This window comes from Schistocerca nitens, chromosome 5 (assembly GCF_023898315.1).
Source record: "Schistocerca nitens isolate TAMUIC-IGC-003100 chromosome 5, iqSchNite1.1, whole genome shotgun sequence".
Taxonomy (NCBI): domain Eukaryota; kingdom Metazoa; phylum Arthropoda; class Insecta; order Orthoptera; family Acrididae; genus Schistocerca; species Schistocerca nitens.
The window spans coordinates 243,411,166-243,427,891 of NC_064618.1; the positions used below are offsets into that span (position 1 = coordinate 243,411,166).

The 16,726-nt window shown below is 36.2% G+C and overlaps 1 protein-coding gene across 1 annotated transcript in view; it reads left to right on the forward strand.

Annotated features, from left to right (window-relative positions):
• The first annotated feature begins 206 nt into the window (after positions 1–206).
• LOC126260365 (uncharacterized) overlaps positions 207–16,726 on the forward strand; it is a 102,864-nt gene continuing 86,344 nt past the window's right edge. Inside the window, exons 1-3 of the mRNA XM_049957693.1 lie at positions 207–318; positions 864–978; positions 16,338–16,437. Of these exons, the coding sequence (XP_049813650.1) occupies positions 207–318; positions 864–978; positions 16,338–16,437 (327 nt within the window). The remainder of the gene's footprint in view (positions 319–863; positions 979–16,337; positions 16,438–16,726) is intronic.

A 16,726-nucleotide genomic window follows, 5' to 3' on the forward strand; every position in this document is an offset into this window, starting at 1 on the left:
ATCCTGTATTGGTCTATGGAGAATATATGAAAGAATTCATTAAGAGTCGATATCATTGACCATATGTGGTCGAATTGTGCCACCTGTTCGACATTGGTTTCCGGCTGATACAATTTCAATTGGCTGATTTTTCCCGCCATATTCCGGGGCAGCGTAATTGACGCGCGAATTGTGCGGAGGCATTGTTGATATTTGAAGGAGGCGCAATGACTGCGAAATTGAAGAGAGTGGAAATTGAGAACTTCAAGTCGTTTAGAGGCTTAAATAGAATTGGTCCTTTGAAACAGTTTTCAGTTGTGACTGGTCCAAATGGCTCAGGTAATGTGGATGTAGAGCACCAAGTACGGGTATCATGAGAATAGCCTTTAAGAGATCTGGTTTTGCCAGTAATAATGAAGGAAGCTGGTTGATGTAAACAACAAGATGACGCATGTAAATATTCGAAGTGTCAGAAGGAACACATTTGCCTATCAATCTGTGGATTTGTTAATTTTCGTAGTATCTTTTCGTGACCTTAAAGTGGGAAACGTCATGCATTTGAGTATACAGTGAGCTTAGTATCCTTATTAGAAGATAATTTTGATTGGACGTTTTGTTTTGCGCATAAAAATTTTGCTATGAGACAAAGGGCAACAATATAAATATCACAAGTCAGATTATGCTACAGTATCGGTTTTTTGTAATTACATGAAGTAATGTGTAGTTTATTACAAGTTTTGTTGTAGGCTTGCATCTGACCTATTTTCATTCTTACTTCCACATTCTCGACTTTTTCTGACGTCGTGCTGTTTTAATTTCCTAAGTATGTATTTGTGTGTTTTCTAGAGAAACAGTCACTTTCTAAAATGCGTTTCTCTGACTAGGTAAATCAAATTTTATGGATGCTGTCAGTTTTGGCGCTTGTTTGAAAACAAGCCGTTTACGTGCTCACCAGGCGTCTCATTTGGCACACAGTACCAGCACCCTCGATTCTAGAAGGTAAACACCTTTTTTATTTGTAGTCTTTTAATAGAGTTGTAAATATGTGCAATGGAGTTACAGATTTATTGTGATTCGAGTGAAAGACATAAAAGTGGGCAATTTTAGGAAGTAATAATATAGTCACTTTGTTCGTGTCTTCTATAAGAAATGCTTTATTTTTAGTGTAATCTGAACATATTTGAACGTTGGCATTACAAGCACATTAATAGAGTTCTTACCTGTTCTATTTGGGTAAAATGTGGTAAAGAATTGTTCACGAAATCTGATACATATATAATCATCTGCTGGAATCACTGAAATTTTATTGATGAAAACAACCCCTCCCCCTCTGCACACACACACACACACACACACACACACACACACACACACAGAGGATCATGTAAATAATTGACCAAAAATAGAGAATGATTGATGCACCTGAGATATCTTTTGGTAAGGTAATGGTCACTATCAGAGTTTTGATTGCTTTGTTAAAATTTACTTGTTCATATCCTTGAGGTTTATTGTGACTAACTAATGAAATAAAGGTCAATGATTGTGTATCAGTTGTAGATAAAACAACTCATACTTCAACAGCTGTTACAGTTGCAGATGTTGTTTGTCTTAGGCTAAATCATGGGAATTCAGTCTTGTCTGTTATGCAAAATAACCTTTATTTATTAAAAACCCATGTATCTTTTGTTTTATTCATGCAGATATCAGTGAGTATTTTTATTCAGATTGTATTTTTGAATAGGAATTATGGAAGTGGAACATTACCTGTGAGTTCTAAACTGTTCTCTCAAGTAAAGTGTCTGAAGTTCCTATTCAGCCAACTGCATTTAAGGAAGGGATATATTTTGCAGGGAATTTGAAAAGCTTAAAACTTTTATAATGATTTTCCCTAAGTTATTGGCTTACATTATTATGATGTCATTTGTCTTTCCTTGTGTCCAGTTATACATTATCCCAGACAACTTTGCCATTATTCTCTGCATTACATCTTATTTTACCACTTGATGGTTTTTTAAAAATTTGTGTTGCAAAAATCAGTTCCTTCCTGTGTTACTCTGCTCACTGTAACACTTTCTCATGGATCTGAGGTGCTTGTAAGGGCCCCCTAGAGCACTATCTAATACCAGCCTTTTTTTGTGTGTGTGAAACATTCCTAGTGATGTGTCATATTCTACCATGTGTGAGTTTGCTGCTGGAGTTTTTAACTTAATGGTGAAATTTTTCTGGCAGGGGGACCTATTATCTTTCTTAATAAAAAAATCATATTTTTCCTCTTCATGACAAAAGGTATTTGATACTGGGTGGCTGAAGATCCAACCCCTCCACTTACACAAAAGAGCTGTGCCAATTTTGCCTTACCAGTCCTTTTTAGGTGTAGGATTTGTCTACGGAAACCCCATCTACCGATAGTCTCAACTGGTACCTGTGTAATACGTGCCAAATCAGTGGCCATCACTCTTACTTCCAGTATCTACGCCACTAGAAAATTGTTCTGCTGAAATGATCAGTTATGTATGTAGACATAACATCATTATAATACTAGTTAATTTAACAATAATACACTTGTGAACAGTTGTATTGGATGCACCAACCAGGTAGTGTGTATCACCTTGTTTCATCCTGATGATACATTGTATCATAGCGTGGGTTCTGAGAGATGCTGGAAGCCTTTCTGATCCATGACTACTCACCAACTACCCACACCTCAAGCAGATTGGCCAGAATTATATCCAACAAATGCACTTATTACTTGATGGCATCACAGATATCCTTAACAGCTCTTCTTTAGATTTTGGTCCACAGCTTTTATAAAAGATATTTTTATGCATATCATTACAAACCTCCTAAAATCTTTGTTGCGCTGCATCTAGTTTCCACACTTTATGACATCATCTGGGATGGTGTACTATCTTGTTCAAGGTACAAGTGATCTGTAGTGAGGTTTGGGCAAACAGCCATGCATTTGTTTCGTGGTCACACTAATGTGTATTAAAAGTAAATATGAGTAGCAGTGTTAGTTTCACAAAAAAATGAGAGATACAGGGTCATGAATACTAGAGTAGAAGGAAACATGTATAACACCAGTCCATATTAGGTTTATATTAAAAAAACTGAGTTCATGTTTGGGGAAAATTTTATTGAAGATATCACTAAAAACAATTAAAAATATTCAAAATGTGACCCTTGAGGATCAACAAACTTCTGCCAATGAGTTTCCCATGAATGGAAGGTGTCCTGGAAGTCTATTTTCAGAAACTCCTCGAAGCAGTGTGTTGAAACCTGTGACCTCTGCTACATTGTACTTTGAGAGCTGTCATACATAGAGGAATAGAAAAAAAAGTCTCCTGGAATCACATCTAGCCTGTATTGAGACTGTGGAAGCATTATAATGCTGTTCCAGTACAAGTAGTCACTGACCAGCGATCTTCTAACTGGTGACAATGCCTGGCTTACTGTGTTGACCCCTTGCACAGCCATTTTATCGATTTCCATGTAGTCTGATGATTTGATTACTTAAACACCAGTCTGAGTTCAAAGCATCATGCATGCATTACACATTGTCCTAATTGCTGCTAATAGGGTTTGTCTTTCGTACTCTCTTAGCCGTATCTGAAGCACTTACGCTGTTTCAAAACAGCAGCTTTTGATAGGCTTTCTTTCAAATACTCACTGGCTCATGGCTAATATCTTTGTACCTGATTTTTTTAGTCTCACACATAATCTTATGACGGTGTGGCACACTCGACTGATCCTGTGTCGGAGGTACACTAAAATGACTAAATGAAGTGCACAGAAGCTCTTAAGCGAGTGATGATAGGTGCCTTTTGAAGGTGACTTTGCCTTCCTTTGACCCCGTTTGGATTGACTGCACTCCTGTCGTGCAGATGTGTTAGAAAAATGTAGGACTCATTAGTTGTGCACGAACCTTGCACAGTGAGGTACAAATTATATGGGAATAAAACCTTTCAGCAAGTTGCCAGATGATTTAAAATGTATATTATACATATAAACAAATTTGAAAGAGCCATTGGAATATATCTACAATACCATTGCTTCTGTTTGATAGAATACATGAACAATAGTATATGTACATACAAATAGACACTAGATTTAGGCCAAGTCTAATATTGTCTAGTGCACTGTACTGCATACGAGCAAATGAGCGAAATCATTAAATAAAATAAAACCTGATATTTATGATTGGTTATAGTAAACTGCTGTATTGTGAGTTGTGAAAGACGGCACCAGCAATGAGAATAAGAGAGTGTTTCTGCCAGTTGCCTGAACATTGCTATTTGGGCAAGTAAGAAGATTCATTTCATGTGATTATCAACATACCCTAACTGTGCCATAAGCAATCATCAATGTTTAATACAACTCATAAGTCTAAGCATTCTTTTCCTATGCTACGAGCATCCAGTGATGATCTTCGGTGTTTGTTGGACAATGGCTTCCGTGTCCCATTGGGGAGGGGGGGGGGGCGGGGAGGGGAGTGGTAATTAATAAGGTACTTATTGGTTATTGTTGTCTAACAGTAAAGTAGTGAACAATTTGCTGCACCATGGCCCATCAGTCTATTGTTACATTGCATGATGGTATGATATTGGCTTCTGCCATCAACATGTTGCTGCCCAGCAGTTGATGCTGGTGGTGGCAGTTTAGTTAATTTGAGATTCTCATTGTAGATGATTTACACAGTGCGTGCATGACATCAGAGATGAGAGTATCGTTTGACTAGGGCATGCACAATCTGGCTGTGAGTAAATGTGCTGGTGTCTGTGGCCAATACTATACCTGGATCAGAATAACAAAGTGATTGATAATTGAGCAAGGAAAGAGGGGTCGTTGTCAGTTTGCAGTTAAGTGCAAGTGCAATATGGCTCCTTAGCAGCAGTAGTATAGTTTCATACTGAATACATTCATAAGCTCCCTGTTAATGTGCAGGTTCGTAACAGTCTTATTACTTTCATAAGTAATTTCTCAATTAGCTTCACACATTCCGTAAAAGAAACACATTGCACTGCGAAACAAAGGAAAGAAGAAATCACAACTGTTCTGTTACATGCTGCGATTGTTGTCTGCAGATGAGGTAGCAGAGTAATTTTTCACAGGGCTGAGGGTGTGACCAAACTCTTGCTGTAGTTGGTTCTTGCCATAGCTGCACTGTAAACACTTAACAGTCAGTCACTTTTTTTTGTTCTAATCCTGATATAGATCTGACATCTCAGTACATAAACCTCCAGGCAATTGGGTTTCCCGCATAGGCTTAGGTGTTAATCTTCAACACAGCAACCAACTGTAATTCAAGGGCTCCAGAGTGTGTGCGAAAATGAGAAGTCAGATGGCAATAAATTGATAGTAAGACAAAAAAATTAATTACTAACCCAAGACAGTTAGCAAGTTTCGAAGAAAATCCTCGAACTTAGATGAACTTTTGGTGTTGTTGCTCATGTAATGTATTGCTAGCACAAATGAGCTCGTAACATACATTATAAATGGTTTATTTATTTCAGGTAGCTTTTGCATTTGAAACAAGTTAGTGTCCAGTCCCAAGGAATGAGACAGAAATTGAAATTGAAGCTAGTAAAGCAAAAGGTGAAATGCCAAACTCCATTTTCAAATGTTCCTTTGTGAAGGAAAACCCAGGAGAATTGTCCCAGTTTAATCATCATACCACTGAAAAGATGAATGAAATAAGTAATAGTGTGAGTGATGTTGAGAAACAGCTGAAATCATTGAAATCAAACAAAGCTCCATGCCCCGATGGAATCCCTGTCCGATTCTATACTGAATTTACAGCTAGATTAGCCCCTATTCTAACAATTATCTATTCTTGGTCCCTTGAACAACAAACCGTGCTCAGTTCCTGGAAAAAAGCACAAGCCACATCCATCTACAAGAAGGGCAGTAGAAGTGATCCATAAAACTACTGTCCTATATCTTTGACATCAATTTGTAGTAGAATCTTATAACATATTCCGTGTTCAAACGATGACACGGTATCTTGAACAGAGTGACATCAATGCCAAATAGTTTGGATTCCGAAAACATCGATCGTGTGAAACTCAACTCATCACTTTTCTCATATAGCATACTGAAAGCTTTTTATAAAGGCAGTCAGGCAAATGCCACATTTCTTGCTTTCGGGAAAGCATTTGACTCGGTACCACACATATGCTTATTGTCAAAAGTACGATCATATGGGGTATCGAGTGAAATTTGTGGCTGGATTGAGGCCTTTTTGCTAGGGAGGATGCAGCATGTTGTCTTGGATGGAGACTCATCGTCAAATGTAACTTCAGATGTGCCCCAGAGAGGAGTGTTCGGACACTTGCTGTTCATGTTGTATATTAATGACCTTGCAGACAGTATTAATAGTTACCTCAGACTTTTTGCAGATGATGCATTTATCTATAATGAAGCACTATTGAAAGTGTTGCATAAATATTCATTCAGATTTCAGAGTGGTGCAAAGATTTACAACTTGCTTTAAATGTTCGGAAATGTAAAATTGTGCACTCTACAAAACAAAAAGACGTAGTATTCTATGACTATAATATCAGCGATTCACTGTTGCAATTGGTCAACTAATACAAATATCTGAAGTGTAACACTGTGTAGGGATATGAAATGGAATGATCTCATAGCTCAGTCATGGATAAAGCAGGTGGCAGACTTCAGTTTATTGGTAGAATACTGGGAAAATGCAATCAGTCTACAAAGGAGATTGCTCACAATTCACTCATGTGACCAATTCTAGAATATTACTCAAGTGTGTGGGACCCATACCAAATAGAACTAACAGGGGACATTGAAGGTATACAGAGAAGGGCAGCATGAATGGATACAGGTTTGTTTTATCCATGGGAGAGTGTCAAATAGCTACTAAAAGAACTGAAATGGAAGACTCTTGAAGATGTAAACCATCCTGAGAAAGTCTATTAACAGAGGTTCAAGAACTGCTTTTGAATAATGACTCTAGGAAACATAACACTCACATAGGGATTGTGAATATAAGATTAGAATAATTGCTGCATGCTCAGAGGCATTCAAACAATCATTCTTCCTGTGCTTCATATGTGAATGGAATAGGAAGAAACCCTAATAAATGCTACAATGGGAAGTATCCTCTGCCATTAATGGTGGTTTGCAGAGTATAGGTGTAGATGTACAAGTCAGAGTTTCATCACAACATAAAAAAGATGAAACTGTTAGTTTACCAAGAGTACTTCTCCATTAGTTAGAGGCACTAGGATTGGGGAGAGTAGTAAGCAAGTGTTTCCATCTAAATCTTAATAATAAAAGGCTCAAAATGAAATTTCAGATTTCAACAGAGATCTCACATATATCAGAAGTAAAAGCTATTGTTATAGGAATCCCATATTGGTCACTTGTGGTGCGGTTTTTCCTAGACAGTGTCAGGCTGCGAGACAAAATTCTATTTGATAACAACGATATAAAGAGCTAACAGTAAGACAACATACCTACCACTACACAAAGTCATTGGAGTAGTAATACTCAGTCAGCTATAACCAACACAAAAGTTTAGGCATGAATATAATTAACTAAAGTGAATAGTTATTTCATCTACTTGCCATATCCTGAAAGTGCTTGTTATATGATAATAATAATAATAATAATAATAATAATAAATTTTTAACAGAACAACGTCTAGCTGATCAGATTCGTGTAATAATAAAAAATAACAGGATACCCCAGTCAGAATTAGAAAACATCAAACAACAAGTACAACAAATACTGGAACAAAATAATGTGCAATTAGAAGAAGAAGAAGAAAATACAGTAATGGACTCAAACATCCCAGAGCAAACAAACAAAGAACAACACGCATCAATTAAACAATCAGAGGAAAATGAAATTTTAAGACAGCCACCAGCACAAGCACAAATAGAACACGAAGTGACACACATGTTAGATATAGAAGAAAAATTTCAGTTGACATATATAGAATACAAAGACACAAATACAGACATTAGACCATTCTTGCATAGACCACCAAATAGCCCACAAGTCGAAACAACAATAAAAACTATCAACACAATCATACACAACAAAATAAATGAATACACAACTATGGAAGAGTTACAACTACTGGTTTATGTAGGAGCACTCACTACACTAAATATACACACTAGGCAGATATCAGAACCAACCAACACACAGAAGAAACCCACAAAACCAGCATGGCAACACAGGCTACAGATCAGAATAGAAAAACTGAGAAAAGACATCGGACAGTTAACACAATTTATAAGAAATGAAATATCAGACAAAAAACGAAAAAGGTTAGGTAAAATCTCACAACAAGAAGCAATAGAGCAATTAGATGAAAAGAAGCAAAAATTACAAGCTTTGGCGAAACGACTTAGAAGATACAAAAAAAGTGAAAATAGAAGGAAACAAAACCAAACATTCAACACAAACCAAAAGAAATTTTACCAAACAATAGATAACACACACATAAAAATAGACAATCCACCAAACATAAGAGACATGGAACACTTCTGGAGCAGCATATGGTCAAACCCGGTACAACATAATAGGCATGCACGGTGGATACAAGCAGAAACAGATACATACAAGATGATACCACAAATGCCTGAAGTGATAATTTTGCAACATGAAGTCACCCGAGCAATTAATTCTACGCACAATTGGAAAGCCCCTGGAAATGATAAAATAGCAAATTTCTGGCTAAAGAAGTTCACCTCAACACATTCACATCTAACTAAATTATTTAACAGTTACATTGCAGACCCATACATATTCCCTGATACACTTACACATGGAATAACTTATCTGAAACCTAAAGATCAAGCAGACACAGCAAACCCAGCTAAATATCGCCCTATAACATGCCTACCAACAATCTACAAAATATTAACTTCAGTCATTACACAGAAATTAATGACACATACAACACAGAACAAAATTATAAATGAAGAACAAAAAGGCTGCTGCAAAGGAGCACGAGGATGTAAAGAGCAACTGATAATAGATGCAGAGGTGACATATCAAGCTAAAACTAAACAAAGGTCTCTACACTACGCATACATTGATTACCAAAAAGCTTTTGATAGTGTACCCCACTCATGGTTACTACAAATATTGGAAATATACAAAGTAGATCCTAAATTGATACAGTTCCTAAACATAGTAATGAAAAACTGGAAAACCACACTTAATATCCAAACAAATTCAGATAATATCACATCACAGCCAATACAGATTAAGCGTGGAATATACCAAGGAGACTCATTAAGTCCTTTCTGGTTCTGCCTTGCTCTGAACCCACTATCCAACATGCTAAATAATACAAATTATGGATACAATATTACTGGAACATACCCACACAAAATCACACATTTGCTATACATGGATGATCTAAAACTACTGGCAGCAACAAATCAACAACTCAACCAATTACTAAAGATAACAGAAGTATTCAGCAATGATATAAGTATGGCGTTTGGAACAGACAAATGTAAGAAAAATAGCATAGTCAAGGGAAAACACACTAAACAAGAAGATTACATATTGGTTAACCACAGCGACTGCATAGAAGCGATGGAAAAAACAGATGTCTATAAATATCTAGGATACAGACAAAAAATAGGAATAGATAATACAAATATTAAAGAAGAACTAAAAGAAAAATATAGACAAAGACTAACAAAAATACTGAAAACAGAATTGACAGCAAGAAACAAGACAAAAGCTATAAATACTTATGCCATACCAATATTGACCTACTCATTTGGAGTAGTGAAATGGAGTAACACAGACCTAGAAGCACTCAATACACTTACACGATCACAATGCCACAAATATAGAATACATCACATACATTCAGCAACAGAAAGATTCACATTAAGCAGAAAGGAAGGAGGAAGGGGATTTATCGACATAAAAAACCTACACTATGGACAGGTAGACAATTTAAGAAAATTCTTTCTAGAACGAGCAGAAACTAGCAAAATACACAAGGCAATCACTCATATAAATACATCGGCTACACCACTGCAACTTCATAACCACTTCTACAACCCTTTAGATCACATAACATCAACAAATACGAAGAAAGTAAATTGGAAAAAGAAAACACTACATGGCAAGCACCCGTATCATCTAACACAGCCACACATCGATCAAGACGCATCCAACACATGGCTAAGAAAAGGCAATATATACAGTGAGACAGAAGGATTCATGATTGCAATACAGGATCAAACAATAAACACCAGGTATTACAGCAAGCATATTATTAAAGATCCCAATACCACAACAGATAAATGCAGACTTTGTAAACAACAAATAGAAACAGTAGATCACATCACAAGCGGATGTACAATACTAGCAAATACAGAATACCCCAGAAGACATGACAATGTCGCAAAAATAATACATCAACAGCTTGCCTTACAACATAAACTTATAAAACAACACGTTCCTACATACAAGTATGCACCACAAAATGTACTGGAGAATGATGAATACAAATTATACTGGAACAGAACCATTATAACAGATAAAACAACGCCACATAACAAACCTGACATCATACTCACCAATAAAAAGAAGAAATTAACACAATTAATCGAAATATCCATACCCAATACAACAAATATACAAAAGAAAACAGGAGAAAAAATTGAAAAATACATCCAACTGGCTGAGGAAGTCAAAGACATGTGGCATCAGGATAAAGTTGACATCATACCAATTATACTATCAACTACAGGAGTCATACCACACAATATCCACCAATACATCAATGCAATACAGCTACATCCAAACATATATACACAATTACAGAAATCCGTAATTATTGATACATGTTCAATTACCCGAAAGTTCCTAAATGCAATATAACATGTACCGTACAGCAAAAAGGAAGTGACGCTTGATAAAGGTCCGCGTCACTCCATTCTTAACCAGACTTCTAAAAAGTCTGAGAAAGTAAAGAAATAATAATAATAATAGTAGTAGTAGTAGTAAGTACCCTGGAATAACCAGTTTTATTTTTGTTGTTGTTTTTTTTGTTTTTTTTTGTTTTATTACTTAATCATACTGAACATAGAACAGGATAAGGCTCTCAGCAAACAAGAAGAAATCGGCTCATTACTTTGAGTGACTTATGGAGATATGGATCTCGACAGTCTCCAATCAAGATATTTTTCCAACATTAGTTTCATCAGAAAAATTATCCGTCGCTATGCCATTTCAGTCAGTATCCGTAGCTTAGTGGTAAGCTTAAATGACGTCCATGTGGAGGACCTGGTTTTGATTTCTGGTACTGCCAAGGATTGTTCCTTGATGGGAGAACTGGTATGGAGGGAGGGGGGGGGGGAGGGGGGACTGTCTCTTGATGCCAATTGAGAAGCTACTTGAGTGAGTAGTATCGGCTCTGTGTTCAGCAACGTGACCTGGAGAGTGGTGTGCTGACCACATGCCACCCCATACCACATCTACATGACACCATGTGGCAGAGGGTGACATGGTGGTTGGTTGACATCCCTAGACCTGCAGGGCCTGGAGGAGAAGTTCTCTGTCCCTCTCTTTATTTTTGTTTTTAAATCCCACTTTCAGCTTTATTCATAAATCCAACACGAGCCTCTGTGAGTATTTGCGCCTAGGAAGGATACGATACATTAACTTTAGAACTCCAAATGGTATAGGATACTAAGAAATAAAACTGTATAGTAAATTGACAATGTATATTAAAGAACTGTGGGAAATTCAAAGACTTAGAAAAAGTCTTAAGATGTATCTTATGAAGAAAAGTAATTTTGCACGTAAAGAGTATTTAAATGGTATTCAGTGTGCATTTTATAAAATCCAAAAAAGATAGCAATTAACATTGAATTCAAGACACAAACTTAATGTTGTGTAAACAACATAACTGAAATTTTCTTTCAGTCACAGGGTAGTTACATTTTGTTGTATATTGTATGTAGCGTATATATTTAGTGAATAGTAGATGTGTGTCACTTATGTGCATTTCTGCACAGATATTTTATTTGTGTGTGACAAAACCCATATCTTTGTTCATAAATATTTGCTAAATAAATGTGAGAAACATTTATATTAGTCAGTCACTGTTATTCTAAAAAGTGGATGTATATTTTCATCTGGGTAATTAAAAGTTGTGTGGGTCGGCATCTCAATGGGCATGAGCTAAACTACAAATCCAAATATTCAGGTTTTGATCCATTTATGGCCCTAGGATTTTTTCTATTGCTTGTTGTTTCTGTCTCCACTGGCAGTGATTTGTGAATGTGAAAAATACCAAGTATCATCATGGTTCAAATTCCAATGTAAACTGGAGGGCCCCTATAACTAGGTGACAAATCAGTTCACAAAACAGAGGAACACAAGGGGACACCATCTTGAATAGGGCCATGATTAGTAAAGTTGTGATGTTCAAACCTGTATTTGGATCAGTGGCAGCTTTATTATTATTTATGTGGAAGTTATTGCAAGTATATTTTTGTCAGATATGTGCATGAATTGCTACAGAGAAAAAATGTAACGCTTGGCTGCTTACTTTACAGTCTGCATTATAGATGTTACTTTACTAGCAGAAATGTCAACAACACATAACAATATGTTTACTGATAAAAAGAGGCCAGTTATTTTTATAATTAATTTATTTCCCATTACTGCGATAGAAAACATAATTTAGAGCACCAGCTGTGTAATTTTAAACTAGTACCAGATGTATAATTTTAAACTCCATTTGACATCTAAGTGTTACTTACTGAAGCGTTTTGTTTCATTACTATTGCACCTACATGAACACAGTTTACAGGAGGTTTGTTTGGCATTAGTTCACCTCAAATTCATAGAATTTTTGTTAAAAAGATAACATGTCAAATTTTTCATCTGCTATGTAGCTGCATTTCAAAACTTCAAATTGGGGTTGATTATAATGATGAGCGTTTTGGTAGCAATCTTTTTTAGTAAAGCATAATCTCACTCGGATTTTCTTCCATTTAGAATTTGCTACAGACATAAGCAACTAGCATCCCTATGATACAAAGTGCAAGTAGCAAAATGTGAGATCACAGTGTTTGCCAGTGGATGTTATGAAGAATGCTGGATATTGATGTTGGAGTGTAACACTGAAATACCATGCCTAATAAATGTTTACGTTTAGAGAGATACCCAAAAGTTTTTACTTCTAACAAAATGTTTTCGGCGTTGCATTAATAATTAGTGTGTAATCTGCTTGCTAACTTATGAAAAATTAGGTAAATGAATACTTTCATCTTGCAGTCTCAATTAGGTTTCACAGAACTGTGTTTGGGTAGAAACCTCAAATGGTGCTATGTATGATTGCAGTTAGCGAACTTGGCAGAAGCAGAATGAATGTTCACTCTGCAGTGGAGTTTGCATTGTTATGAAACTTCCCAGCAGATTAAAACTGTGTGCTGGACTGAGACTTGAACCTGAGACTTCTACCTTTCGTGGACAAGTGCTCCACCAAGTGAGCTATCTGAGCAAAATAGGGCATTTGACTGTTTTCTGGAAATTGTCTTAAATGATTAATTATGCCTTTTATACTCCTTAAATGCTTTTTTTCGTCTTGAATTTCAGTATTATTCTTTAAAAATGGAACTGAAATTCAGACCATTTGAATGCCTGCTAAAATGCTCCACTCGAGTCATTTAATGCCTGTGACGTCTCTGACTTGCTTGCTGTTCCCACTGTCATAATGCTAATTCACAGTGATGTCTTGTTTTGGAATTTAAATCTGAGGAGATGGGTTACAAATGGTGTGCAATACCATACTGTAAAAATAAATCTACAAAAACTCCTGAAAAGTTGTTTTTGAGTGTTACGAGAATGAATGAAAGATATGTAAAATGTGGTTGCACTGTTTCGGCAAATTGCACCCATGGCGATGCACAAGTTCACAAAGTTAATTAAAAATGTCTTGCATTGTGAAGTTAACATTAACTTGTCTTCGAGATATGCTGTCCCACTGTTATAACAAAGGATAGCGTTATTCAACTAAATTAAACTCCTAGTGAAAATTATCTTTTCACCTAACTATACCCCAGTTATTCAGTAGCTCAGTTGTTAGAATGGTAAATCATCAAATTTCATAAGATGGTGTCCATAAATCGCTGGCTCGAATCTACCTCAAAAGAACATTTTAACTTATTTGTAAAATGACTCGAAAGTCCTCTCGTATGAAAACCAAATCTCAATTACAAAACTTCACCACACTGATCAGAAACAGACTATTATTGTGTTTTCCTTGCTGTTTACTTGCACTTACATTTGCAATTACTGTTCATACATGACACATTCAAAAAGATATTTTCTAGTTAATGTGACCACTCACTTTTTACTTTGTTAGAAATAATATTTGTGTAACTTCGACAGTCTAGCTGGGATCCTTCATGTTTAAACTTTTGCAGTTTCATCATCATACATATAAAGATGAAGTGAGACTGCTTCAGATGCTAATGTTAATTTACACTCACAAACATCACAGCCCTTACGTTTGTGTCAGCTGCATGTTGTAAAAGTTTTATATCTCTCCATGTAGCCTCATAGTCCTTCAAGTCATTATACTGTGAATTTATGGTGATATCTTCACTACTAATAATGCTTTCCAAAAAAGTGAATTGTTTGCTCACAAAGTAAATGCATTTATCCTTTGTTATCCGTTCCTCAGACTAAGACTAATGTGAAGCTATATATAATAAATCCCACAGTCGAAACAACTGCTACAATCAGTTCTTGCTAACGCTATTTTTGTATTTCGCGTAAAACTATAATACCCTCCCAGGATTCGAACACGTGACTTCTTCCACTGCAGTCAAATGCACTATCCATTGTGCTACAGAACGCCTGAGGGGGCAGTATCCTGTCTGAATGCCTTTTACACAGGAAATTAGCACAAGTTTTGCTAAGGATAATTTTGTTGTGCTTTGAGTCATATAAAAATAACAGATATTTTGTGAGAATATTTACTGTAAATGCTATTTAGATGTTATAATCAGTCAGAACAACAATCCGAACCATGATTTTAACATAGGAAAATGGCCTATTCATGGTCCGACCTCACAGCTTTACATGTGCCAGCACCACATCTTCACAGAATTTTATCATAGGAAAATAGTCTATACAAGATCCAATCTCACAGCTTTACATCTGCCAGCAGCACATCTCCACAGAAGTTTCACAGGAGAATGAAAATTCATTCTCGAAGCATACTCCAGGCTGTGGCTAAGCTATGTGTCTGCAATATCCTCCTTTCCAGGAGTGGTAGTCTCCCACAAGTTTTGCAGGAGAACTGTCAAGTTTGTAAGGTAGAAGATGAGGTGTGTAAAGCTGTGAGGACAGGTTGTGAGGTGCACTTGGGTAGCTCTGTTGGTAGAGCAGTTGCATTTGAAAGGCAAAAGTCCCAGGTTAGAGTCCTGCCTGGCGCACAGTTTTAGTATGATGGTAGAAACAGATTTTGATATATAAATGACAGTTTTTTCTTTGTTTATGTCCATAGTGTAAGAAAAAGGGCTTAACAGTGTCACCTGCAAAACAAGATGCTTAGGTAGTCTTCAGATATCCTCTCTTGGGTCATAGCAAACTGTGCTTGGTATCTGGAAGGAACAATTGAGCGATGAGTGTCAGTGGACTCTTAGAGAACACAGGTGATTAGCACCAGATGTACCAAAATCAGTTTGTCCATCAAAATCCAGTAAAAAAATGGGAGCAAGTGGCCTTATGCAGGCAGCCGAATGCTGTCCATGTGGTCACTCATAAAAGAGTGGTTGGCATGTAGCAATTTGGTTGGCTGTTTTAGGCTATCTCTAGCAGTGATAGCCCACATATTTTAGTAGTGTCCAATTGCTAAAAAAAGTACTCTGTGCCTATTACACATCCTTAAATTAGAATGAAATACCTTACAAACAGATTACATTTTTCTGCAATGACAGAATAATTTAGGTACACAAAGCAAAATGTAATTAGGCCTCTGTTCAATGAATTTTTGCAACAAAATGTTAAACACATAGAAATATTGTTATTAGTTAACGGTGAAAATTTTCTGAAGGCCTTAATTGTGATCTTACATGTTAAGTAAAAGTTAAAGGTTTATTTGATGTAGTTGGAATGTATCTGAAGTCATAACTGCTTCGGTGTACACATGAAGTACCGTAGCCTTTCCAGTCCAGATGAGAGCAAACCTATCATAGAGTATCAGTGCCATACCTGAGCTAAGGAGAAATTCTGGATAGAGTTTACTATTTATTGCAGTAGTTCTTTTCTTACATGTTCCTTTCTACTATATTTGTATCACTTAACTGCATTTATTCTTTGTCCAGCACCGCAGTGACAATTGTACTTGAATTAAGTGATGCAGTGGAGATATATTTAACAAGAAGACTCATGGGAAATGTATCTAAATATATGATAGACCAGCAGGTATGTTACCTCAAGATATAAAAGTAGATAACAGGGTGTCATTTTGGAAGATTGTTTGTTGTAATAATGTTGATCAAAGAGCTCAGTAATAAAATCATTTTGAACTAGATCTTCATCTTTGAGAGTTTGAGAAGATTGTTTTGTAATATATTGTTCTAAAAAATGTTTTTGCATCGGGTGTGAAAAAAATAATGAAAAATATGATGTGAAAGGAAAGAATAGCTTATTTGGATTATAGACCGAAATTTTTGTGCAGAGTCGTACTTCTGCAGTTCCATTCAAATGAGTG